Source organism: Anabas testudineus, chromosome 6 (assembly GCF_900324465.2).
Source record: "Anabas testudineus chromosome 6, fAnaTes1.2, whole genome shotgun sequence".
In the NCBI taxonomy this organism is placed as follows: domain Eukaryota; kingdom Metazoa; phylum Chordata; class Actinopteri; order Anabantiformes; family Anabantidae; genus Anabas; species Anabas testudineus.
Window position 1 is genome coordinate 9,333,201 of NC_046615.1, and position 27,278 is coordinate 9,360,478.

General features: G+C 40.4%; 2 protein-coding genes across 2 annotated transcripts; one reads left to right on the forward strand and one right to left on the reverse strand.

The window, feature by feature from the left end:
• Positions 1–2,866: 2,866 nt before the first annotated feature.
• Positions 2,867–9,868, forward strand: slc1a2b (solute carrier family 1 member 2b). Its single transcript, XM_026365687.1, has 10 exons — positions 2,867–3,006; positions 4,736–4,888; positions 5,088–5,338; positions 5,546–5,693; positions 6,030–6,156; positions 6,343–6,576; positions 6,672–6,866; positions 7,504–7,638; positions 7,771–8,029; positions 9,797–9,868. Exons 1-10 carry the CDS (start codon positions 2,877–2,879, stop codon positions 9,866–9,868), a joined length of 1,704 nt encoding a protein of 567 aa, XP_026221472.1. The 5' UTR covers positions 2,867–2,876.
• A 4,994-nt stretch (positions 9,869–14,862) lies between these two features.
• Positions 14,863–27,153, reverse strand: cd44b (CD44 molecule (Indian blood group) b). Its single transcript, XM_026366293.1, has 8 exons — positions 26,759–27,153; positions 19,452–19,617; positions 18,854–18,996; positions 18,681–18,716; positions 17,341–17,664; positions 16,729–16,800; positions 16,559–16,637; positions 14,863–16,421 (listed from the first exon to the last, which is right to left on the reverse strand). The coding sequence occupies exons 1-8, from the start codon at positions 27,138–27,140 to the stop codon at positions 16,208–16,210; spliced, it is 1,416 nt and encodes a 471-aa protein (XP_026222078.1). The 5' UTR covers positions 27,141–27,153; the 3' UTR covers positions 14,863–16,207.
• Positions 27,154–27,278: the final 125 nt, after the last annotated feature.

The window sequence follows — 27,278 nt, forward strand, 5'->3', positions numbered from 1 at the left end:
GGGGCTTAGGGGGGTTTTGCAGACATCAGGATGGGGCAATTCAGGTTGCTGTGACTGGGTCTTGTGTCTGGACTGTGTTGACTCGCTCCTCTCTGGATGCTTTGGACAAGTTGGTGGACAGCTGAGAGCTGCTAGCTGTCAGCAGAGCTGTGGTGATTTCTGTACCTGGAACCTTATCTGCAGACATCTGGCTACATTTTCGTATGGAGCACTTGTGATTCTGTTAAAGAGTTTTTGTGCTGATTCGCTCTTAAATACCAAAGGCTGGAGGGTTGATCCTGGTCGATGTACATAGCACTTACCTCAACTCCACCAGAAATGAAGTAAGTACCTGCAGTGCATCCCATTTACAGTTCTCCGTGTGATCTACTTTTACTCCGTTTTCTTCTTTCTCTTCATTCGTTTCAATCACTTAATTATTCGCTAAGACTTGTGCAGGTGATTTTTGAATGAGTGTAAATCTATAGGAACGTCTTTGACTTCTCTTGTGTATTAGTGAACAGGAATTGTGTGTATCAGGTGTCATTTTATTAAAGTATTCATTCATTCTTCATGGTTTTACGGCCTTGTAATACCATTAATCTGACCAAGTCCCCCTGGCAAGATTAACCGGTTTATAAGATTATCTCATTAGTGAATGAGGCGAAGTAACTGTGCATCAAAGTGTGTCTCTATGCCAGTGTCATGAAATTTGAATCCTTAGGTTTTTTTTTGTTTTCCAAATCTGAAAACCTCTGTTGTCAGCACCAATTTATACCATAGAAACACTTTTAGTTTCTAAAAGGAGCAGAAAGAAACAGATCTGTTACCAAGTCAGTAGAATTGATGCTGAGCTCATGTCTTGTTAATGAAAACAAAAATTCTGAAAATCTTCCCTCCAGTTAAATGATTTCATATCATAAGGAGTACATTTACTGGAATTTATTAAATGTCTGTTCTGTTGCTGATTACTCTACTATACATTCGTATTTTCATATATATCTTGTTCGCACAACCCACTCTCTTATCTGCCTCTGAAGTGATAGAAGAGAAGTGTTAATAAGACTGTATAATACCCATCCCTTCGCAATGTCTGCTTCCTCTCTCTCAGCGCTAAAAATAATGAGCGGGAGCGAAAAAGGGGCAGAATTCAATTAACAGCACTCATCACTCTTTTGGAGTGGCACTACACAGCGAAGAGATTTTTTTTCTGCATTTTATTTTTGGGGATTTTACTAATTAATCCAACTTCTATCTGAGAAATGAAGGTAGAGCCTAATGGTGGCTACTGGAGATAGAGCTGGTCCATCTGTGTGCCTGGAAGCTGACCAGGTGGTATTTCTTTAATCCAAAATTACAACGCAGCAGTATACAAAGCTGGGGGAGGTGTGTGAAAATGTGTGCGTATGTGTGCGTCTGTGTGTGTGTGTGTGCACTCAAGTGTAATTATTACAGACTACTTCCACAACAACAATAACGCCATAAAGAGCCTTTGGTTGTGAGGAAGTTCTCTAAATTCAGCCTATTGATTCACGCTCCCTGTTTTGCCTTTGATCAAGCATCAAAAAAAAAGAAAAAAGAACTTGACGCTCGACATGATTTATATTTGTGAAGTGGTCTGACTTCATAGTGGACTTTGTGGGGAGGGTGTGAGGACAAAAAAAATAACTTCACTATTGTGGCTTCTGTTGGCGAGTTTAGGGCATTAACCCCAGGGGTTAGGTGAAAGGTCAGGGTCACATTATTTCTTCTTTGCTTCTCTTTGGAAACCATCACAGCAGACATCAATGAGTTACTGGAGATGAATAGTAACATGGAGCCATTTCTATTTTATCATGGACAAAAAAGATGTCAAACCATGCAAAGCAATTTATAAATTATGTCTGAGGTGACGAATGCAAAGCTACAGCACCTCGCTTCCTTTTTCATCTTCCATCCCTTTCTCTGACGAGAGTAACTGAACACCTGCCTAACTGGCATGTGACAGGCACAGCTGGCTCTTTTTCTCGCTAACAAAATTATTCTCACCTCAATGAGGCTGCAGGAAACTGCCCTGTGTCGGCTGCAGTGGGAAAACACTCTTCATTCAATTAATTAAGCTGTGTGACTGCACTCCCTCTTTCCACATTTGCATTTGACGTTTTGTGCTACTCTAAATATACTCGCACTCAATATTAACAGCTGGAGTTTATGTATATGTAAGTGTGTGAAGTGTCCTCCTCTTACATGAAATTCATCAAATTAGGTGATGTCAAGTTGCCATTTTTGGTCTTTTTATTTTTTCCCTCCATTGTTGATTTGTTTTTCTTAAATTAACATCCAGAAACACACTTTACACACATTACACACACTCACATTACATAATCCATTATTGTGAATTGCAGTGCATGCTCCATTAAGGTGGGCTTTAAATTTGATTATAATAATAATATTTTCTTATATCATTTTCTGTTTCTCACAATGTCAATTATTATTTACACAAGCCTGTAACAAAATGTGAAACTTAAGAGCTACATAGAATCACTTTAAAATGATATGAGATGCTGTGTGTTTGAAGTATCACCCCAAAGGATTTTACCAGCAGCAGCTTGCTGTCAGCTTCCATCTGTTGGATGCTACAATAATAAGGAACATGGTTTGAGTGACAGCTTGGCACTTCGCTTGAATGCTAAACATTTTTCATTATGCATTGTTACATACTATACAAAGATTTTCTGAGACATCCTAAAAATGTGTGATTTCTGTATGGTGCCTCTGTTCTAGTGCGTAACGATGTGACAACACGATGTATGATGAATGTTGTGGTATCTGCATATTAAAAAATGAGTTACTGAAGTAGTTCATATTTCTGGTTTTGCACTTAGTAAATAACCCCTCTCTGTCACAGTGCCAACAGTATGCCTAAACAAGTGGAGGTGAGGATGCACGAGAGTCATCTGGAGCCCATTGAGGCCAGGCCTCAGTCCAAATGTGCCAAACTGTGCTCCAAGATGTTCAAGAACCTTCTGCTCACACTCACCGTCCTCGGTAAGTCAACTAGCCTTTTTTTTTTTTCATTCTCTCTAATTTCCTTGCAAATGTAAGACGGGCACCAACCACCACTAAGCTCAGTGCTCTGTTGACTCAGAGCTCAGTGATGCAGCTTGCTCGTAATATGAGAAGGAGATGCCATCTGTGCTCGCTTGGTGTACCAGACAGTAAGATGACTGGGTGTCCTGACCTTCTACAGCACTGTGCCACCTGTTGCTATCAAAAGCTCTCTGCCGCACTGGACACCCAAACATCTTTTATTGGTGATAAAAATATTGTAATCATTGCTGTGTCTCACGCCAACGGGGGAGATTTAATAAAAAGAGGAAACGGCACCAAAGTAATTCCTGGTTATAGGTCGTAAAATTAGATTGATGTTTAACTATCACATACTATTTATACTGTGTTGTGTCTGACAGCCATGTGACCCCCCACCCCCCAGTGTAAGCATTTTATAAACTAAGGGCTGTTTTATATATAATATAAATACATTTTTTTATTTATTTACGCTTGAGCCTGTCTATCTGCACACTGCTTTGCATGCCTGCGTGTTTGTGAGCATGTGTAATGTGCCCATCTCACCCTACTTGGAGGGCGCTTGCAAAGCAAGTGGGCCAGCATGATCATTGATCATCTGTCACTTGGCAGATAAGAGCCAGAACGAGAATTTGCAAATGAGCCAAAGAGAAGGCACAGGAAATCAAGTGCCATCCAAACGCGTTGGGTGTGCAGAACCCACAGGATGCTGCTAGACTGAGGGATAGATTGAAGCACAGAGGACAGCTTACATCTTTTTTTAAAGTAAGCTGGAGGGCTTTTGATTCTAGTTTGTGTTATTAAACAACATCTCGGGCTGTGTGATCTTTGGCAGTGGTCTGGTAGCAGAGGAAGTTCAGCCCAGGGGGGTCCTGGAGATTTGTCTAGCACAGACAGACACACAGGCCAAATACTAGGACTGGAAGGCAGGGCTGCAGGGGGTTAGAGCACACGGAGGTCATCTCTACTTTTATAAGAGAATAATCATTGTGTGGCGAGAAAATGGAAGAGACATAAATCAGAGGACGATGAAGGGCTTTGTTTGAGAGGGTCCGATCTTTCAAATTGTTTTATTTTCAGGCTTGTGGGGGAAAAACAGAGAAGGCAGGGTTGCCAAAAACATATTGCAACCTTAGTTATGCACAAGATAAGCCCGAATGACTACTTTATAGTATATGTATGTATATATATATATATATATACTATATATATATATATATATATATATATATATGTGTGTAAATACTCCTACTTTATTGAATGATAGCTTTTTCACTATCCCTGCCATAAAGTGGAAAATTTCCTCGAAACCATTTTGGGTTTGTAGAGATTACAGATGCTTCACCAGGGAATTTGACATGCTACCTGCTCCCCACTGCTTCAAAGAGATCTGATCTTAATCCTCCAGCCTCACTCTCTCTTTGCGGGTTTCTGTTTCATCTCCTTGACCCACTGTCCTCTGTAAACATGCGGCTGGGCTGATGGTCTCTTGTACAAATCCAAATATAGAGTTATTAAGTGTCATTAAGTAAATGTTGCCTATTTGTTATTATTATTTGATAGATGAATCTCTTCTCTGTAGCACAGGCGATCTGTTTATCTATAATCTGACTTCATTTCAGATTCCCTTCTGCTTTGCCACTATACACTCTCGCTGTTTAACTCACTCACACTCTTCCTTGCGCTTAAGGTGTGATCCTGGGAGCTGTAGCGGGGATGTTGCTTCGAGTTGCTTCCCCAATCCACCCAGATATTGTCATGGTGATTGCTTTTCCTGGAGACATCCTGATGAGGATGCTGAAGATGTTGATCCTGCCACTGATCATTTCCAGTTTAATCACAGGTACAGTGTGATTATTTATGGTAAATATAGCAGTTTATTGAAAAGAACACTAGATACTTTATTGTATGTAAAAATGATTTTATTTACTTAACTGAGCACGCCAAGCTTAATGCACATGTGTGTTTCTTGAGCCATCATTTCCCCTCAGTAAAGCCAAACCTTTACCAAGTAAACACAATCTCGCTTGTTTTTGCTGCAGGTCTAGCTGGTTTGGATGCCAAATCTAGTGGTCGCCTGGGCACCAGAGCTATGGTCTACTACATGACCACCACTATTATCGCTGCTGTCCTTGGAGTCATCCTGGTGTTAATCATCCACCCTGGCAACCCCAAACTGAAAGAGAATCTGGGCGAGGGCGAGAAGAATGACGATGTGTCCAGCTTGGACGCCTTTTTTGATCTGATTAGGAACCTGTTCCCAGAAAACCTGGTTCAGGCTTGTTTCCAACAGGTAATAAAAATAAAAAGGGGATGCACACAACTTAATGTTGGATTTTCAGTGCAGGCAGCAGATGCTTAAAAACACTGTCTGAGATATCTCTCAAATGTACATTATAAATATAGTGGAAAAGCACAGTGCTGTTTATAAGAAAGGAGATCTAATCCCCGGTATCAGCTGTTCTGCTCATCATCGAAATATTTTCCTTTGTAACCTCAGATCCAGACAGTCACAAAGAAGGTGGAGGTGGTTATTGAGGAAGATGTTAATGCCACAACCATGGAGGGGCTTGTGGCTAACATTACCAAGGAGCCTCAGTATGTCATTAAAAAGTCCCTGCAGTTTAAAAGTGGCATGAATGTCCTGGGTATGTATTTCCTCCATTTTAAAAAGATAAATCACAATATATGCATTATAACAACATTAAGCATGCTAATTTGCTGATTGACACTTAATACAAATAGCTAATATTTACATAGATGAAAATGTAAGGACTCACCAAAACCATTAGATTATCCCGAAGATTACATACAAGTCAAAGATTCATTCTCACCGTGAATACCTGTATGAAATGTCATAAGAATCCATCCAACAGTTGACTGATAAAGCTCATCTCAGATTTAAAATTCGGTCATGCCATGGTCATCGCAGCTGACCCACACAGGTATTCAAAGTTTGAGACATTTATGATTTTCTGCCACAGGCCTGATTGGTTTCTTCATTGCATTTGGCATCTGCATGGGCAAGATGGGAGAGAAGGCCAGACTCATGATTGAATTCTTCAACATCCTCAATGAGATTGTGATGAAACTTGTCATCATGATCATGTGGTTGGTATCACTTAAGAATCTCATTGAGTCATTGTGAAACTCATGTCGCTATTTAGAGTCTGAAATAGCTGTTCACAGAAAGTTATTTCTCAAGTCACAATGGTTAAAGAATTTACTGAATTCTTTGTGCTTTTTATTTAAGAGGTAACTTTGTCAGTAATAACAGAAGCGATTTCATCCCATCAGGTACTCTCCATTTGGTATTGCCTGCCTGATCTGTGGTAAGATCATCTCCATTAAAGACCTGGAGGTGGTGGCCAGGCAGCTGGGCATGTACATGATCACTGTGATCATTGGCCTCATCATCCACGGAGCAATCTTCCTGCCGAGCATCTACTTTGTTATTGTCAGGAAAAACCCCTTCACCTTTTTCTTGGGCATCTTCCAAGCCTGGATCACTGCCCTGGGGACAGCTTCCAGGTCAGCACCGAAACAAATGGATAAATGAGTGGAGGTTTCTTAATATTTATTCACATATTACAAGGTGACCCATGTTCTTCTGCTTTTCCATCCAGTGCTGGCACACTGCCTGTCACCTTCCGCTGTCTGGAGGAGAACTTGGGCATCGACAAAAGAGTAACCCGATTTGTGCTCCCAGTTGGTGCCACCATCAACATGGATGGAACTGCCCTGTATGAGGCAGTTGCAGCCATCTTCATTGCCCAGATGAATGGTATCAACCTTGACCCGGGTCAGATTGTCACTGTCAGGTCTGGACACACTCTTTGTACTTATATATGTTAGATGCCAACTGTGTTTGTGTTTGCTGGCTGCACAGAAAAGCAGCAAAAACAGTTATCTATTAATAAACATGCACAAACACAGCAGCAGTGCAGAGATACCTAAAAGTGAACACAATGCTCTATGTGATTGAGCGGTATAGAGGAAATCTACAGTGGAGCAAATAAACCACCAGGAGGAAGCAACCACATGTGCCATTACCACGTCCTGTGTCGTAATCAGGAAGATACATACAAACCTGCTGCTTCTCTAGTGTCGGTAATGAACTTCCATAAATGCTCTCCTGTTAAGAGAGTGGTTCGAGGTTGGATGACCTTCAGATTGACATTTTTATAGCCTATCAATTCATAAACCCTCAAATTAAACATCCCACCTCTCACATTGAAACCGCTCTTCATGTATGATGGAGGACCCACTCCAGTGCTCTCCAGCTGCTGCTCTTTACACGAGCACCATGAAGAATAAATTCCTTCATCTGAAGCAGGGAGGTCTAGCAATTTAATGCTCACTGGTGTGTGGAGGAGTTGTGGCGAGGTTGTGGAGGATGTGCTAAGGTGTAGTGGGTTTGGAGTATATGATCAAGTGCTGTTTTTATTGTTCGTTCAGTCTGACAGCCACTCTGGCCAGCATCGGAGCAGCCAGTATTCCCAGTGCCGGTCTGGTGACCATGCTGTTGATCCTGACAGCTGTAGGCCTTCCAACCCAAGACATCAGTCTGCTGGTTGCTGTCGACTGGCTGCTGTGAGTTTTACAAAATATACATTGGTGTTACACAACAACTTTGCTTCTATGCTGCATTTTGTGCATCTCTAAATTCCTCTGTATCTTTCTTCATTGATCAAACGACGCTGATCCATCTTTTTCTCTCCTCAGAGATCGATTCAGGACCTCAGTGAACGTGGTGGGTGACTCCTACGGTGCAGGCATCGTGTACCACATGTCCAAGGCAGAGCTTGAAGAGCTGGACGCGCACGCGGCTAAATCGGACGACATTGAAATGATGACAAAGACCCAGTCTTATTACGACGACATGAAGAACCACCACGAAAACAATTCCAACCAGTGCGTCTTAACCGCTACCGATACCACAACCGCCACTGCTAACAATTCTGTCGTAGTAGATGAATGCAAGGTACAATTAATGCTTACAGACGTAGAGACCTGTATATAACCCTCTCTGTTGCATGCTCACCCTGCACCTTTGCTCGACTCTGTTCGATTCATCGCATCTTTGTACATAACAATGTAAATACATCCACTGTTATTTTACGCAGAAGTGAAGGAAGAACAACAGACATGTGCACGTATGTATGTATGTATGTGTGCATGTATTTCATTCTTCTGGAATAGCAGCTTTTGTGTTGAATCAACACCTACGAGTGAAGTTGTTGTCAAAAGCTTTTTAAAAAACGGAACAAATTCAAAAATGACGAGGAACTCGCTCCATAGTTAACCCAGTGACTGTAATCTGTTGGGGATGGGCTCTTAGCAGTGCCACATAATCCTCATTATGACCTTGAGGAATTATTTAACAGCCCTTCCATCTATGAAAAATTCACACTACATCCGTCTTCAAAAGATATTATACTGCTTCCCTTTTTTAATGTAATAATTTGAGCTTTTGTTTCCTTTCTGTACGGCCTTAAAATCAAGTGAGGGTCATTCTGCTTTTTGTTAAGATTTAGCTCTATTTGACATTTTCTAAAGGTCCTACAGCAGAGTCACCTCTTTTTATAATTGTAACTGCAAAAGTATTACAGCTATTTATCAGTACACATATTCATTTTACATAAATATACAGTGAAGTATTTAAACCCTTTTACTGAGACATTCCCATTCTTGTCATTTTGGCAGCTGTTTCTGCCAATTGTGAGATCTGTGTTGTGACACTGAAAGCTGCAGAGTGTAGTTGCCATAATATGATACATAATGCACTTTGAATCTTGTCTTTCACTGGATCCAAAGCTTTTAGAATAGAAATATATTGGCGTTCATGGTGCTTGTTCTCTGACACACACACATGCCCTGGCAGAAAAGGTCTGCTGATGAGCCTTTTCATTTATTAAAGGATGAAAGGTGTTGCCTAGCAACACTGACAACCTGTCACACAAGTAATCTGTTCATAGTGAAAAGTTATATCCTCCTTTGCAAGTCTCCATTTATTAACAGACATTTACATATAGCTGTAACACAAAAGCTTGCTATTTCCATTATCATGGCTACTTTTGTTTCTGTTTTCTTCTTTGTTTGCCTGTAAATAGAGTGACTTACATTTCTAAACCATTTTCAAAGAAGGAAACCACTTTGAAAATGGGTTGTAGGGTAGTTGCAACGTGGCCGAAACATAGCAAAGCATTCATTCTGTAGTGTTTGTACTTTGTTTTATTTTAATGTCAATTGTGTATTTGTAATGTTTTCATTTGTATCATTATAACTTCCTGGTCATCATAAATATGTGGTCTGTTCTCAGGTCAGTAACAGAGCCTCTACTCTTAGGACTTCCATAAACATGATCATCTGTGGTCATCCAGGAGTTCCAGTATTCCTCTATAATTTTTGCATGTTGCAAAATGAGCTATGATACCTAAGATGCTGTGTTTTATTTGCCAACGTAAGACTGGTACAGCACCAAAACTACAGCAATGAATGTCTGGAATGGCATTTATTTATAGCCATGTATTAATTAAAACATTTACCTCAGAATATAGATTTTAAAAACAGGATGCATAGTAGATCAAAGTCGGACAGCTGACTAGCAAGCATATTGTGTCGAGTGCAATGTTAAGTTCGATGATGCAATAGTTTTTCCTTTTTTTTTGTTTTTTGTTTTTTTGACTGTGTGGTTTTTTATCTATGCGTTGGATCCACAATTTAGATCTCCATTGCTAACTGCTTGCAGGTAACCTCAGCCACTAACGGCTCTGCTGCGGAGTGCACGCTTGTTGAGGAGGAACCATGGAAACATGAATAATGGCAGCACAGAGATCCCCTGCTCCTGGGCTCCACAAGCTTTCGTATCTGGTGAAAAAGAGTGAATGAAAAAAAAAAAGTCACACAAACAGAACTACTAATTGTTTTTTTATGTAGTTTAGTTTTCTGTTTTTATTAGTCCCTTTAAAAATTTTTGTAATTGTCTACCTGACTGATATATAATACTAATTCACTTAACCTCGAAGTGATAACAGAGTTATACTGTACCTGTTAGAGCACATGTCCTATATACAGTAGCAGATACTTGCACAACATACTTCAAGGCTCGGAGAGGGAAGGAAGAGAAAACAACTTTAGATAAGCTATTATTAGCAATACAGTATGGAGAAGTGGCTGTATAATATGGAATACACTGGGACGCACACAGATTATCTTCCAAGTTTCATGCAGGTGATTCATTGTTCTAATGCCAGAAGATAAGTGTGACTAATCATGACGCGATGTAATGTTCGTACTGAACTTCCCTGCTTTAGATCCCTGTCAGTGCCAGTGTTTGCAGAAGGCCGCTGCTTTGCCTTTTCAGCTTAGTCGTCCATTTAAATCCATCACTTAACTGTCAGAAGCTATAAAGAGCATCTGACTGCATTTGCATTTGCCCGATATTACTCACTATCCCTGAGGTCTAGCAAACTGATGAAAGGGTAGGAGGCAGAAAGAACAATAACCGACAAGGAAACCACACTGAGCCTCATAACCCGCGAGTACCATCATCGTGGAATCATAAAGCACAATAACATTCAATATCATGGAGCCCATTGTTATCCCTGTATTGTTTTAATTTGTTCATCTAAAGTAAAGAAAGGGGACTTTTTTATTTGTGTCACATGTTGGGTGTGATAAAAAAAAAAAAACTTGTGACGTGTGACTTGTCAAATATAGGGACCAAACACGCAGGAAATCAGTCAACTCACAGAGACCTTTAACTGCCTCTACGGCACAACATAGTGCTCATTTTTCTTACATCGATCCATCCATGTATAACTAGCTGGCACAGTGTTTGATGCCACTACTTCTTCTGATGAAGCCTCAAAAGTCTAATCTAAGAAAATCACTGCCCTAAGTATGACACTGTATACAGTACCACCCCCCCTCCCCCAAATTACTTTGTGATGCCAATAAAATTTTAATTGAATAAGCATCAACGTGATTGTTATGAGAAAACAAAATGATAATAAATGATTTAAGTACATATGATTAAATTGTAGCACAAAATTGTAAAGAGCACAAATAAAGTGACAGAGCACAAAAAAAGCTCAAATGCCAATGAGAAACGCAATCAGTGAGTGAAATGATACACATTATGATCACATGTTGACACTGATCATATTTTAAAACACAATAAGGCAGAGCAACAGATACTCAGGCATGTATGTTTAGTGTACAGGGAAAATATAGTAATTCTAAATGTTTACTTGCTCTGACCTCTCAACAGCATGCCTCTGCAAAGGTACAATAAAACTATATTGATAATCCGACAGGGACGGAAACACATAAAGTAAGCACATATATATATTTCAGAGTACATTCCAGTGGTTAAATGAGCTTCAGGCTCTGGTAAAGCACAGATAAAGTTTTTTTTAACTACTAGAAAATCTTAAAAACTGAAGAAATGGAGGAAGAAGTAGTGCAGCACTCCCTAGAGATCGATCATTGACATAACACTCTAAGGAGAGGCTGGCCGGCTTCTTGTTTAGCTGAATCTGAAAACGTAAACTATATATACATATAGAGCCACCAGAGCACAAGACTGTTTCTACAAACCCTAGATGCTGCAGCCGTGTCCACCGTGGTGATAAGACACTTAAGAAACCTCAGTCAGAAAAGAACAACGGACACTCACAGTGACATACGTTATGCTAGAATGTTGCCAACTATCAGGTAATAAAAGTCTGTTCCTCTCATAGAAACCAAATGGCTTTAAAAAAAAAAAGATCTGCAAACATACACTCAAAGCCGGACGCCCGGCTGTTAATCCTTTATGGCCTGTGTGAGTGAGAGGTGAGAGTCCTGCGACGTGGGTACGGATTTGATGTCTTCATCAGCGTCACGTCCGTCTCTCCTGTCACGTTTCTGTTCATTCGCTCTTAACGACAACCCTTGCCTTGAAGCTGCTCTCTTCAAACAAATGCCAACTCCACGTGCCAATTAAAGTAACACTAGGGAACTTAACAAAACACTTGCGTGCGGCACTCTGTCCTTTAGTTTCTGAAAACACACTCTCAGAAGACACCTTTCACGTAGACGTGTGCACTGAAACTTCGTAGTAGACACTTTGTCTTTTGCTGTGCACACCACACATATTGATGAAACAAGCACACACACACACACACACACACACACTCGAGTGAACATACACACACAGGTTTTTTTCAACTACATAAGCGCAGACACTTTTAAAACTTTAGGGTCACTGCATTTCTAATTGGAACCAGTGGAGCTGCAGAGCTCTGACAGCGCACGACACCCAGACGAGGCCCCTTCCAGCCTCATCGTCTGACTTTGTGATCTTCAGGAAAAATAAATAAAAATATACAATCTCCACTAAGGAGACAATGCAGACCATAGTGTCACAGATGGGGATTGAGTGTTGGACCACTATTATGTTCAAACTCACAGTTTTAGAAGCATGAATAAAATAAAAATGACGATTATTTTTTGCACCACTATTTTAAAAGCATGATATTTTGAAGTGCCTCCTTGCACTTTGTGTATATATTGTAGGTAACAACTTTTTTTTCTTTTTTTTTTGCTTGTTTGTTTTGTTTCATTTGTTTTCTTCTTGGGGGGCATTGAAATGATATGTAGGACTTTAGGTTCATTGCTGTGACATTTTTAATGTAATCCTCTAGGAGAAAAAAAAAGTATCATCTATGTCCTGAGTAAAACTAGATTAGAAAAAATGTATAGAGAGGAAATCGTGTAATAAATTGCTTGTTTTTTTTTTTATTCTCTAATAGCTGTTAACTAGTCGTTTTACTTACCTGTCACACACCAATATATAAATATCTTTTTTTTTTTTGTATCTAATGTAAGCGTTTTGAATGTTTGTTCCATGAAGATATAAGCAGTGTGCATTCATTTTCATTGTACATAAATAAATATATAATTGTTCTGTCCAATGGCAATGCAAAATTCCAGAAATTTAAGTGATCCTGAAGCCAACGTTGCATGAAAAAAGAGCAAGAAAGAAGCAAGACAGAAAGAAAGAGAGAGCGAGAGCAGGGGGGGGGAGTTATGGATTTGACAAAGTGGGGCCAACATGAATCGTTTTGGTGGGAATTATTGGGATGGAGGTTGCAGAAAAGAGAGACGAACAAAGGAAAACGTCAGATTTGCCCCGTATGTAGGATAGAGCGAGGAATCCAACACTGCCTGACAGTTGACTTGAATGAAAGAAAACGAAACATCAGATGTACTCAGATGCCTGGTTTAGGGTAAAGCGACATTCCTCAGGTGACTCATCTGAACCATTTTGTCTTTTCAATGGAGAAAACCGGCTTTAGTCTCAGGCATCTCTGTTTACTTGGTGCATTTAAAGCTGCAAAACATCTAGAACTCTCTCTAGATATTTAGACCTTTTAGGTTCTGCGTGAGCTTGTCTACATGATTCATCTTCACTCACTTTACCTTTAACTCTGTCATACCTTCAAAACCACGGAGGATAACTGCAATCCCACTTGGTAACCTGCCTTTTATCCCAACTTGCCTTTTTTTGCTGTCTACACAGAAACTATATGCACGCACATACAGCTGGAGCCTGCTGTCTAAATGCTACTGATTACATGGAAAGTGATTGACGCAGTATTTCAACAAAGAGCCTGTTCTTTTCTACTGAAATGTCTTTTTGAGGAAACTCCTAAACAGAGCCGATAACCTGTCTCATTCCTGCCTACAACGTGCTTTCCTGATCTTACTTTTCTAGGCCTTCCCTCTTTCTAAAGCAGTTGTCATTTTGATGTAAAGGCAGAGTGTAAGAGATAAAAGAGAAAAAAAAAAGAAAATACATGAATTCTTTCCTTGGTCTATGGTATGCATAAGAAAATCTGTTTCTACATATCAGTAAGTGTTGTACCTTTGGTGTACATATACAAATATAACTAATAAATGTTGATTCATAACTAAATATGACCTGTTTTGGGGTTTTTTTTACCATATGAGTCTTTTCAGCATGACACATAACTTTCATACAAACTAACACATAAACACATACACACACTAATCCACCGTGCGTGTAATTATGACTCCCAGACTTTCTAGCCAGCCTAGTTTACTAATACATCTGTCTGAAAATGCAAAGATGTTTATTGGAATGCAGACAAATATTTTTCACAGTTTAGATTAGTACACGGAGTGGAAGCTCTGGAAACTCAAGTCTCTTTTGTCGTCTACGTGTCGGAGAAATGTGTTATGATCAGGGAGAAGTGGCCACAGCTGATGCTCTTTTTATAAACTAAGGTCAAACACACACATGCGTGCCCACATTTGGAACTGTTAGTGGCTGAGCAAAAAACACACTCGTCAAGAATCAGATCTTTTTATGATAATGTTGACCTAAAAGCTAAAAACATACTTTTTTTTTTGTTGTTGTTGTTGCTGCTGTGCTTTCTACCAGCTGATGTAGCTACATGTGTCATCACAACCTAAAAAAGCACCCGGTGGGTTTTAATGTTATCGCTGGTCAGTGTTTGCCCACGAGTCTCCACTGCATCACATAAATGCTTTGTAACAACCATCGCTCTGCTCCTTACATCATAATTAGGCATGTAACAGCCAGGTGGAGCTGAGTGTGTATTGCCCCTTTAATAACTATATTACTTACAGTACAAGCTACATGTAAAGACGCCATCGCCTTCTTTCTAATTGGTCATCATTGTCTCAGTTTTTTCGCCACGGAAACATCCCCGCATCCCACCGTCATGACGTTCACTCTTCACTCATAACCAGTCCTCAGTAAGAGAACACCACACTCCAGCGTGACTCTTTCTATACACATTTATTTCGTTCATGACTTTACAAATTTTCTCAGTGACACTTTGTTAATTTGTCATAAAAACCTGCCAACACTACTACATTTGCTACAGCTCCTAAAAATGAATCATATCAGAGCGAAAGCAGGAAAAATAAGAAACTAGTCAGAAACAAGAAAAGGTTGCTCTGCAGTTGCTAGAGATCATTCTGCTTTACACTCGAAAAGTGAAGAAAATTAGCTTTCAGACTGGGAATAATGGAATAATGTATATGACACAATGTATGATCTTTTACCAAAAAGTAGAAAAAAAAACTGCAGCATTTCTTTGTTTACATGCGTGAATGCACAGGGTTGCTGGCACATTGAGGTCGCAGAGAGTTTTATCCATGACACCTCGATGGGGGGCACGCGCAGACAGCTTTTCTTGTTTACAGTACGTGGGTCCCCATTGTTATATATGTTATTTTAGTCCAGCATCTGAAGTGAAACCATTTCCACTTTGGATCTTTCTATACATACAATCCAATTATGAACTAATCATACAATATCCATTCAATATAGTTTATCTTAGAAGGTGCTATTTCTAATTAAATAACTCTCAAACATGACACATTCCTTTCTTTTAAAAGGGATAAAAACCCCCTTCCTACTGACAAAAAAAGAAAGCACTGGCAGCTATATCGCTAATGTATTTCCAAAACATGAACTTTATATACAGACCAAAGAAAGGAAATAAAAGCTGCATAAATTAAGCTAGTGACATCCCCAGGCTGACGTCTGAAATATACACAAGATTACAACAAGCAAATGAAATACATAGAAAACACAGAGGATCTGCAATTTCCGAAAACGGCCAATTCTTGTTTTCACCACTGTGTGATTATTTTCCATTAAGACTGCAAGGAACTATAGTTTCTCATTCCTGGGTTATGTAGGAAAAGAGATCAATATTTAATCTGTTTGTTCTTCACAAATTCAACCCTCACCACCCGCCCTCGCTTTGACACCCAGGCCTCTCCAGCCCCATCATCACAAACAACTGACATAAAATGCATTCACACACACGCACACACACACACACACACACACATTCATGCAACAATGTTCAATACCCCACCATGCATGACACTCTGACCTGACCAACCAGACACAGTACAAGATATTGTACCTCAGTTAGACATGTGGTTTAATACCACACACATACATGCTTACTCTGTGTTCCTTCAGTGCTGGCCACCAATGAAGTTTTACAACCCCAGTGTATGGATCCCCAATCCCCCCACCAACCCCCTGACTCGAACCCTCCTGCTTTCACGTATACTCTGTCCTCCCTGCCTCTGCTCTCGTCCCTCACGCCTGCTGCTCTTTGTCTGGTGACTCCTCTAACGTGATGACGGTGAACTCCTCTGTGTTGCCATTCTCCTGGATCTTCTCCTTGTTCATGAGGGTCACCATCTCCTGCTCTCTCTCCTGAGCGTGAGAGCTGGATGCTACTGCGGCTGCCCCGTTGCCCTCGCCGCTTTCATTCGACGTGATCATCAGGGTCTGCCGTTTTCCGAACAAACTGCAAAGGCACATTTAGACACATTTATTTATGATTGATTTATTATCTGCTCATCTTGTTGGATGTTTATGTCCATACTGTTACATGACAACACTATTATTAGAAGACAATAAAAAAAGGAGCAATAGAAGTCATACCTTTTTCTTTTGGCAACAACTATACATAGAAGAAGAATAAGAGCAACTGCCAGAATCACTAGAAGAATCACCAACCAGTCTAGAGGGAGGACAAACAAGCTGAGTGAGTAAGAAATCCAAATCACTGTCAACAAAGACTTTAATCAAAAAGAAATCACACGGCTGCTCACTTGATGACCCGTTGTTCCCTGGGTCTTCAGAATTCTTGTCAACAGAACCAACGACACCCCTCTTGCCATTAGCTGCATAACAATAACACAAAAAGATTATTATTATATATTGTGTAAACAGAGACATGTGTTTCTAGCATGTTTCAGTGTCTTCAATGCACACTTGTTTTTTCTGTGTTTGCTGAACGCATTGACCTCATTGTAACAGTAAAAGTCCTGTTCTGCTACAAATCCACACAGGAACTCAAACTAACACAAGGGGGCATCGTGTCTTCTAAAAGTTATCTCAATCCTCCAAAAACTACTGATGCATGTGATGTCACGGCTGAAAGTTTTCTTAGATCACAGATGAAAGATTAAACAAAGGTGTTCCTATTTTTCATGATTACATTGCTGGACAAACAAGGAATAACAGGAACCTTACGATGTAATGTAATCAGAGATGAATATAGAGTAGAACCACTGTAGCTTTGAGAGTGTCAGTAGCAGAAAGCTCAGATAGTGTTTTATATTATCTTCCAGATACTGAATACTTTAGTGAGCTGCAACCATGCTTGTGTTTTGATTTGAAGCAAAAGTGTCTTGGTTGATTTTTGTGTGTTTTTTTCTTACAATCAGTTGGAGCATTGTCCACAATAGTTTCCATTGTCTCAGCCTGATGCTCATTTTCTGGGGTAGTTTGCATTTCATCTTGCCTTCCATCAGGGACTGCTGGGTCGGCTCGATCTTCTTCGTGGAGGGTTGTCAGCATCCCAGAACCAGCTGATTCCAATTCAGTAGTCAAAGCTGGCCACACAGTGCTGGTCTTGGTGTCCTCCCCTGTAGGATCCACTGTTTCAGCTGGACTCTCAGCTGTGGTACTGTTCTGATGAGCATCTTCCTGTTGGGTAAAGTCTCCTTCAGACCCTTCTGGAGGTTGTGGTGTCGAACCGTTCTCTGGTGTTACCACAGCATAGACGAGAGAAGAGAGAATGGTTACATTCACCTATTTTTTACTGTGGTATAAAAATCTAAGCCAAGGAGAAAAACTTTAAAGCAAAGTGCTTTAGGAAGAGCTGTTTCTGTTTCATGGTGTATAAGTGCAAGCTTATTTTTAAGGTTTTAAGTGCAGAGAAAGAGTTCTGTTTTCAGCAAAGATTTCAAAATTGAGAGTGAGGCAGCTGAGCGTGCAGAGGTGAGTAGGTCGGAAATTTTTTAGTAAAGGGCAGCATCAATCTAGATACAGTATAATCATCATCATCCCCTTTTATTTTTATTTAATTTTAGCATGCCAAAAACAGAGCCACACCTCATGCAATGACACAGTATAACATGTATTCAACAGTTGGAGCAAAAAAATGCTGCAGTATATATAGAGTATAAATAAAAAATATTGGCACTGTTTGCAATTTCCTGGTTATGATCTGATCTGATCTTCACTAATATCTACACGCACAGTATTTCTAAGCTGATAAAACACAAACAGTCCTGATCTTTCATGTCTTTATTGAACACACATTAAACACACACACAGCGTTTTAATAACTAGTTGAACCAATTTAACCTCAGCAATAACCTCAAGCGAGCGCTTCCTGGAACTGTGGATTAGACCTGCAAAATGACGTATTACCCAACGTCCACTGAGCTTCTGTCACCCACCATTGGTGCAAAGGTAGGAGTTGAGAGGATGTTGGTGTTGACTACAGAGATGAGATATTTTGGTAACTAGAACAAGGTGTGGTTAAAGAGGTTTCTCTTCTTATGTTTCTTTTTCTTTTGTTTGTTTTGTTTCTTTCTTTCATTCAGATCCTACTATATACTCAGAGGGTTTGGGAGGAATAATAAAAACGGCTTTCAACGCTGTTGATCTATCATTTTTCGACCTGTGGGTTCTGATTTAAATTAGTACTACAACTTTGGATATAATGTGGTGACAGTGAGTACTGAAGAAGTCAAAGGTCAACTGTACCCACCTGCTAAACTTTTTGTACAGTTCTTTCCTGGCCCAGCTGGCACATGTGGAAGAAGGAAATATATGTTAGAGGAAACAGATATATAACAGGTCTGTTATACAGAACGCAGTCTGACAATGTACTGGGCATGGGTAAAGTTCATTATTATCTCTATTTTCTAAGGATATAGTCACCTTCGACATCATAGCAGTAGGCATCAAATTGGTCATCAGGCTTTGTATGTGGTAAAATAATTAAACCAGTCATGTTCTTCGCACAGTTTTCATGATGCACGTGTCTGAGTATGACAGAGCTCTTGTTGTTAATCCAGCCGTACCTGTTTGGACACAACAGTGTTATTATTCAAAGACTCACTCTGACACAAATTTGGAGACATTTGTTGATACAGACTGTAATCAGTCTCCAAGTAAACATACAGTTGAGTAACAGATGGTGGTTTCCGTTATTGGAAGTTTACACTGTTTCCACCACATGTAAAACTGAAAGGCCTTCTTCCTCTATTCTGGTTTTAGAAGAAAGTACGATAGTAGTATGATAGTGACCATGTTGACTTAAAAGTAAAGGTCAGTTGTGCAATTTATTTAAGATTTGTTAAATAGTCAAAGCTTTTTCATCCATTTCACAAGATGAAATGTTAAAGACTGCAGGGCAGTAATAACACTGTTCATAGTTTATTCTGTAATGTAGTACATCTTATTGAAACATGTTAAAATGATTTTGCTCTTCAAACAAATTAAAACAAACAAACAAAAAATAGGCTTGTGGTTTCACCTGCAGGTTTCCATAGTTGCATTATAGGCCGCCTCGACTTCATCTGGACTTGCCAATGTGCTTTCTAGCTGCTCACACACCTGTTTTGCAAATGCAAAGGTCAGGCTGTGCCGATTTTTCCCCTCGACCAGAAACACACCGTCAAAGCTGCAGCTGCGAGAATTCACTGTAGGAAAGGAGAAGTAAGATTACAGTAAGTAAAGTGTTTTACAAGATTCCTCATTTTGAAGTATGAAGTCATCATGAGACAGACAGCATGTACAGTGTCGGGCCCTTGGGACAAACAAACAAATTTCCATCTTTTTATCCAAATAAAGTGTACAGACCACAATCACACACAAAAAAAGGAGGGACAGACAGTACACTTCTTTTAAGAAGGCATTTTTTTATAACGGGTTTGAATGTTGTGCTGTTATCGATGATTATAAATTATTTGGACTGCTTCATTTGGACTGCTTCATGGATCAGTAACATGCCATTTACTAGCACAGACTAAGCAACAACAAATCACTTAAGTTGGTTTATTTGCTTCTTTTTCCATCTGATTGGTCTTCAAGCCTTCAATAACATTCAACAACAACAGGAGCCAAAGAACATATAGGTGCTTCAAAACCTTCTTTTTGTGCAAACTAAAATATTGATAATCAGTGAACGTTTTGCAGTCACATCTGCACAGTGTGTAGTTTGCTTAAGCAATGCAAACTAGATTTAATAAAATGAGCAGGTGAGGAGGCAGCATGTGCACCAGGTCACATGATTCAAATAGCTGCATGTACACCAAACACAAGCAGACAGACACAAACAAAGTAGCAGATGGACAAGAAATAGATTTTAAAAACTTGGATTTTCCTGTTTGAAAAATGAAAAAAAAAAGAGGCAAAAGTATTTTGATATTAGTAGGAACATACAGCTGTCACTGGACAGTGATCCCCTCCCACATAGACAAAAAAAAAAAAAATGTAGAATTTCTGTGGATATTTATTGAAAGCTATTAGAATCATAGCTCCAATAGGTGCAGTATTATTGAAATCTAAAGATTGCAAGTTAGATTTCAAGGGAAGCTACAAAAGTCATAAAATGCACTGTCAGCATCTGAAAATCTGATCAGGAAGCTGAAGGGTTAATATCAGTTCTGCCTTGAAAACGTCATGCTGCATTTTATGCAGCAAAACCCAGATTGCCTGTGGGTTTCATATCCTATATTGGTTAAACACAACAAAATGTACCAGTGTATCACTGTAGTTCTTCACTGCCACACATGCCACAAGGGTCAGATGGAGAGTTATCGAAAAATACGTTCACGAATAGAAGACACCTATTTCGGCGTCTGTTTGGTGTTGTTTGAATGTGCTGCCATGGTGACGGGTGCACACGTTGCGAAAGATGCCTAAGTCAGTCAGCAACAACATCACACTTGCACAGGAAGGACTCAGATGACATGCAGCGGGGCATCTGTTTGATTGCACAGCTTCCTGCAGTGGAACCTGGGAAATAACTGAACAAAAAAATCGAAGCTCCAGTCACACCTAGTGCACGGTTTTTGAACAAAATAAAGCAACTGCGGTGCTATGTCAGTTACCAAGTCCCAGGAAGTGGATGTCTCACACACTTACAGTACAGGTCTCCTGGAGGACGAATACACAGCACAACCAAAGATGATTTTCCGCAAAACTTTAAGCTGCAATTAAAGAATCTTTATTAAACTAAAACATGCTCATTCAAAATAATAATACGTTCTCAGAACATATTTGTTAACAACAATGCTCAATATATTCACCCTGTAAAAAATGCTGCTTTTGATGGGCATTCAATTTGCTTAGTTTGGTCGGTTTCTGAAAGTTGCTGTATTACATTACTATACATTGTACTGTACCCAAGAGCAATGGTCGTCTGGACTGTGTGATCTGCTCTACAAACACAAGGGAATGTGGGACTGGCATTGTGCAAGTAAGTAGTGTTGTAAATGGTGTTACAGTTACGTTGTATTTGACTGTTATTTGACTTTTTGTTGCACTATTAGCGGGCACAGTTAAGAACTTAGTTAACTTTGCCACCATGACTGAAGTTTCTATGACAAGACAAATAGTGGCATCTGGCCAGGGTTCACCTTTGTCGTTGATGTGAATGAAAATAAAGCAGCCTGCCTCAGGCCGCGCGTTGTATGGGATACAGAAGTAGCTATAAAAAAGAAGATCTTTGGCTTTTGACTGCTTTTTTTTTTTAACATGTGCTCACCACAATGTGGCACAGTGTCTCTCTCGTGCATGTGGTCACATAGTAGTCACATGCTGCAAACAGCAATAACAGACTGATTCTTCAGTAAGCCTCAGTGAAGGAGGAAGTGCGCTGTTTAGCGGCAAATGGCACTGATATCTTTTGCATGTCAATGGTTTTTTTTCTCTCATCTCAGTATTTCATTCATCAACATTAACCTAAATGAAAAGTCTTGTATGCTGCAGTACCCCAGCACAGATACTCACATCCCAACTGAACTACTAGATAAGTATCCCATAGGTAAGATACAGTTACTCCAAACATTAAGTAATTTGGTGGCCATGTTGAACTGACAAAGTTGACCCTTATGCCGATTAGACTATGATTTTAAAAACCCCCCGTTTTTCCACTGACTGTTATGAGTAAACAGAGTACCAGCAGCAGCAGGAAGCTGAACTCGTTGCTACTGGCAGTTGGGCAAGAAGGAAGTTTCAGTTGTTTGCTTCTCTCTCCTCCTCCTCCTCCTCCTCTCTCACACACATAAACACACACTGGTGAAGTCTCAACACATGCTGCCACATGGCACAGTGTCCCTGAAAGTTTAAGGCAAGACAACGGCCCTGGCTATCCAAACCTGCCCCATGGCAATCAAAGCGAGCATAGCTCACCATCAGAGAGCTGAAAAGAGGGCTGACATGAATGTGAGGAGCAGTCATTAGTATGCAGGGGGAATGGTCGTGGTTGTCTTTACACAGGGAAGGAGCCTGATATGCCAACTCTATGACTCTTCCAAAAGCTTCATTGTCACCTAATGAAGTCGAAACCAAGGAGACTGCCACTGCGAGTACCTGAGCGAAAATGGAGCTTTAACACAGCGACTTGCCAAAAGCTCCAGCTGCTCCAGAAGTAACAGACAAGCCTGACCCCCACTAACATTTTGTTTTTTTTTTGCATTCCCCCTTCTCTCTTTCTCTTATTCTCATTACTCTCTGTTTGTCTTCTCTATGCCAGCAATAAAGTTTAAATATCCGTCCCCTGCATGCAGGCGCACAAACAGATACACACACGCACGCGAACACAGCCGAGCGGCGGCTTTACGTCTCTTAACTCGGGATCTCTGTGGAGTTGTGACACAGCACAGAGCACGGCAGCTGAATCTGTACGATCAGGACGTTGATGTCGAGATTATAAATCAGACCACGCTGGTTTGTGTTCACTCCTTTATCCAGTGTCTTTATTTCTTCCTTCACATAGTTTCTGCGTAACACAAGTTTCAGTGTCCCCCATTTTCATCTTTAATATTAAAGTTGGAGTCGCTCTGTCAGCAGACATGACTTCCACTGGTCACAACAAAGATCCACCGGGCCAGTGGGACAAGTGAAACCTTAGAAACACCCCCACCACACACACACACACACACACACACACACAGCATTATCAAAAGGTCACAAAAAGGACTCTCACTGTTTATTTTATCTCCAAGGTGCCATCTTTTTTCTCACCTCCACCCATTATATGCACTTTCGAAAATAAACAGGTGTTCTTTTACATAGAACAGGAAGGTGCACTATTTTTTATTTTTTTTTGGCCTTTAGTGAATGTTAGCTTTAAAGCGCTCATTGAAATTAAAAAAAGATGAGAATGTAGATAAGCAAACCTGAACTCAATGTTCTTTTCATGCATTTGGATTTAAAGATAAAGGAGTATTTAGTGGAAATAAGACACTGCAAATGTACTTTCACAGCTTGTTTTTTGGTTTGTTTTTGCTTTTGTTTTTGCTTTTGTCTGCATTAAAAACAAACATTTCAGATTCATGCTTGTTTGTAACATGCATGAATCAGCATTGAAGTAATTTTCTTCAATTCTATTCTTGGATTCTGTTGTAGTTTGGTTCTAAGTTTGACTGCACCCTTATCTCATTAGAAATTACAGCTGTTGGCCTTTCTCTCCTTCCCCTTCTCCCTCTCCATGAACCTCTTTTCCCTCCACCAACCTGTACTCTTTAATCCGTATTTGCAAATATAAAATAAAAAATCAAAGTCAATCACAGGTCACCTGGGTAGGTTTTCAGCTGTACACTGCTCTCAGTTTTGTTTGTCAATATTTTTGCATCATTTTCTCCAGTTTTTATTGTGGCAGCATGTTTTTTTTTCCTGTTTTGTGTCTTTTCTCTCTTCTCTCTCTTCTGCAGCCTCTTAGCTGTATATTTCCAGAGTGCAGCTACTGTTCCTACCAACCTGTCCAGTGTTTTTCCTGCATGTTATTGTTTTATTGCCTGCTGTTCTTTCCTCTCTCCTCTTTTCACTCCCCCCAACCGGTCGAGGCAGATGGCCGCCCACCTGGAGGATGATTCTGCTGGAGGTTTTTTCCTCTAAAGGGAGTTTTTCCTCTCCACTGTCTCTGAGTGCTGCTCAAGTGGGTTGTGATTATTGGCTTTTCTTTTTTGTAGTTTTGAACCAAGTTCTGTTTTACTGACGGTGTGAAGAGTTTTCACAATATGACTTCAGTTTGGACCAATGCTTCTAAGCAATTTAAAAAGAAACTGTAATCTGTAACACACCCACACCAACCTCGGTTCACCACAAGCCCCAGGTGGGGCTGTGGCTGATCAGAGGATGTTTTACTGAACAATTTTCCACTATATTCAAAAAATCTACTTCTTGCTGCAAACAAGCAAGTAGCTAGACTGGCCTCACATGGGAAACATAATCTAGTTCTGACCAGAGTTAAAAATTGAAATAACACACTTTTGAAGCTAACGATTGACACATATCTGATTTGGTTAATCTTTACACTTAACTTTTTGGACATTGCCAAGTTATAGCTGTTACTCTGGTTTCCAGCATGTACACTTGTAGCTAAAGTAATATACAGTCAACTTTTCATGTAATCACTGGCATAAGCAATAATTAAAATATCTTAGTTCTAAAAATGTCAGACTATTCCTGTGGATCGCGTTTGATAAACAATGTAACAAAGATAATCCTTTTTTTGTTCCAACATGTACATGTAATGTTTTTGTTCTTTAAATCAAACTACAGATTGAGCATAACCCTCTCATATCCCTGATGACACACTGAATTTGGAAATCACCTCCTGCAGAAAGATGTGTGTACATTACAGAGATCTTGTGACGCAGTTTTGCCAAGAACACAAAGACTAGTGTAGCTCTATGAGGAGGGGAAACAGACAGAGCAGAGGTGTGGATGGGAAAATTAGAAGGTACAGTACACAAAGAGATAATATAATGGCACATGAGGACCTCAACACTGTTTATGACCAGCTCAATCAGGATTAAAGGAACTGGATAGAGAAGAGAAAATAAGGTTGAGGAAAAAGATACTGATCCCAGGCTGCTTCAGCTTCTGGGTGGTGGATTTGTAAATGAGAGTGCAGTACAGTGGCAGAGGAGGCAAACACATGTGAGAGTCTCAGATGGCTGGAGATGGTACTCAGAGCCCGTTCTTTGTCAAGGCTCAGTCTCAGTCCACAGGGTCCCTGCCCACCCTTCACCTTGAAACATGACATGGGCACTTGCATCAGGGGAGGTACATTTGGCTCCATTTACAGGAAGTCCAGGAATCAAGTTGGCCCAAGTACATGCAGTTGAGTTTGTGTGTGTGAGATTTAGATTTATGGTCGTTCTGCCACAACTGGACAATCTGCATTTGTTGTCTATATAGGAAATTTAAGTTAATTAAGACAATTAAGAGGGCAGTGATGCCTTTAAATATGCCAAATTGAGCTTGTTTTACATTCCTCGCATTGGTACAGTTAGGGGAAAAAAAATGTACGACGCTACTAGCAGAAAAAAAGCTTTGAATACCTTTCAAATATGTTCAGTAACTAGAAATTCCAGTTATCAGTTGCATTTAGATTTGTTTTTGTCCCACACAGTTTTCATCAAACCATTCGTGTTCATTTAAGCCACTGGTGGGCATGAAGATAGCATTAAAAAAAATAAAAAATCATCTTGGTTGACACGGAAGTCTGGCCTGGTCATAAGTCAGACTCTTAATGATGTAATCCATGTGAAACCCCACCACAGGTTTAAGGTAAAATGACAATGTCAGTATGAGCAGCAGCCACCAAGACACACTTCTAACCAGACAGCAGGTACTCTCAACTCTCAAACATGGACACACATGCATAACATACCCACAAAAGCTAATCTGCGTGTATATATTTGTTTGCCCCCGCCATTAGAGAATCATGAGGAGGAAAATACACACCCCAACCCTCTTCCTTCATACAACACACACTTATTTGCCTTTAAATGTTGGTCGAATTTACAGCTTGTTGCTGATTGTTGCCAGTTGGAGTCTTTGTGAACAACTCGACTATTTCCACCGGGAGCAAGCCAGACAAACCCTAGACCTGTTTGATTCAGATTCATGCCCCCCAGAGATATATTGCTCCGAGCAACAAATCCAATCAAAATGGAACACAGATAGCACATGTTAGTAAAAGACAAAGAGAAAAGAGGAAGTGACACTGAAGTGGGTAAAGCTAGAATCACTGCTGAACATCCTTTGTGTCAGAGAATAAAACATTATGCGTGGCAGCACAGCAAAAAAAAAGAAAAAAAGATATCTGTTTCACTATTACTTATTCTAACAGAAAAGCAGGACTGCTTGTGAAAGCTAGACTGATCATCTGAAACCCTGATAAATAAAAAAGGTTGACTTCTCAGTGTGTGAATGCATATGAGACAGAGTGTGGGCAAGAGCGCCTGTCTCCTTTGTGTCTATCAGGAGTCTCAGACTGCCAGACACTAAGCCTGTCTGTGCTCTCTTGCCGGCATCCACTCATCCATTCTACAAGCAGCAGCAGCCGCAGCAGCAGCAGCAGCAGCAGAGCACAGCTTATTTCTTTCACTATCTTCTCTTTGCATGAATGCTCACTTAAATTCTCAACGAGGATCAAGAGGGCGAGAAAAAAAAATAACAACACTGTCTGTCTGGCTCTAAAGCCTGTCAGCAAAGCAGGGTTGCCAGGCAGACAGCCGGGCTCAATTTAGGTAGAGTAAGGTAAAGAAAAGAAAAAGAAAAAATCAAACAAAGAGCCGTCGCCTGCAGGCACCATCCTCTCACCTTTGTGTTGTTGTGAACTGGAAGAGGCCAGTAATCCAAAGGTGACCCCCAAGAGAAGGATCCACATCCTGAAGAGAGCGTCTGGCGGTGGCTGGGTGAATGGCTGAGAGTGAAGGTGTGTAATAGTTCTTCTGTGGTCCTGTCTTTCCTCTGCCAGGAGTGTGTGTGTGTGTGTGTGTGTGTGTGTGTGTGTGTGTGAAAGAGAGAGAGACTGAATGAGTGAGAGAGCAGTAAAAAAAAAAAAAAAAACAGAGAGAGAAAAGAAACCTAGTAGTGCACCGGGGAGTTGATGTGAGTGACTGGTAGCTGCCGGTGCTGACTCAGACTTTGCTCTAACTTTTCTATTCTCCGCCCGAGAGACACAGAGACGAGTGGCACACATGCAGGAGGGGAAGAGTGGTTCATGGGAGCACACACCCTTCTGCCTCTCCCACACTTGCCCCACCTTCCCTCCCGCCCCACCTCACGCCGCCTCTCTCTTCCTGTCGAGCTCTCTCTCTCTCCCCTCTTCCTGCCTCTA

Bases quoted from the DNA above. Each gene is read 5' to 3' on its own strand.
- slc1a2b (XM_026365687.1), top strand. From the start codon at position 2,877: ATGCCTAAACAAGTGGAGGTGAGGATGCACGAGAGTCATCTGGAGCCC. The intron at 4,889-5,087 runs GTACAGTGTGAT...TTTTTGCTGCAG, and splicing joins CATTTCCAGTTTAATCACAG to GTCTAGCTGGTTTGGATGCC. The intron at 6,577-6,671 runs GTCAGCACCGAA...TTTTCCATCCAG, and splicing joins GCCCTGGGGACAGCTTCCAG to TGCTGGCACACTGCCTGTCA.
- cd44b (XM_026366293.1), bottom strand. From the start codon at position 27,140: ATGTGTGCCACTCGTCTCTGTGTCTCTCGGGCGGAGAATAGAAAAGTT. The intron at 18,997-19,451 runs GTGAAACCACAA...GTGTCCAAACAG, and splicing joins GCAACTATGGAAACCTGCAG to GTACGGCTGGATTAACAACA. The intron at 18,717-18,853 runs GTGACTATATCC...CACATGTGCCAG, and splicing joins CTACTGCTATGATGTCGAAG to CTGGGCCAGGAAAGAACTGT.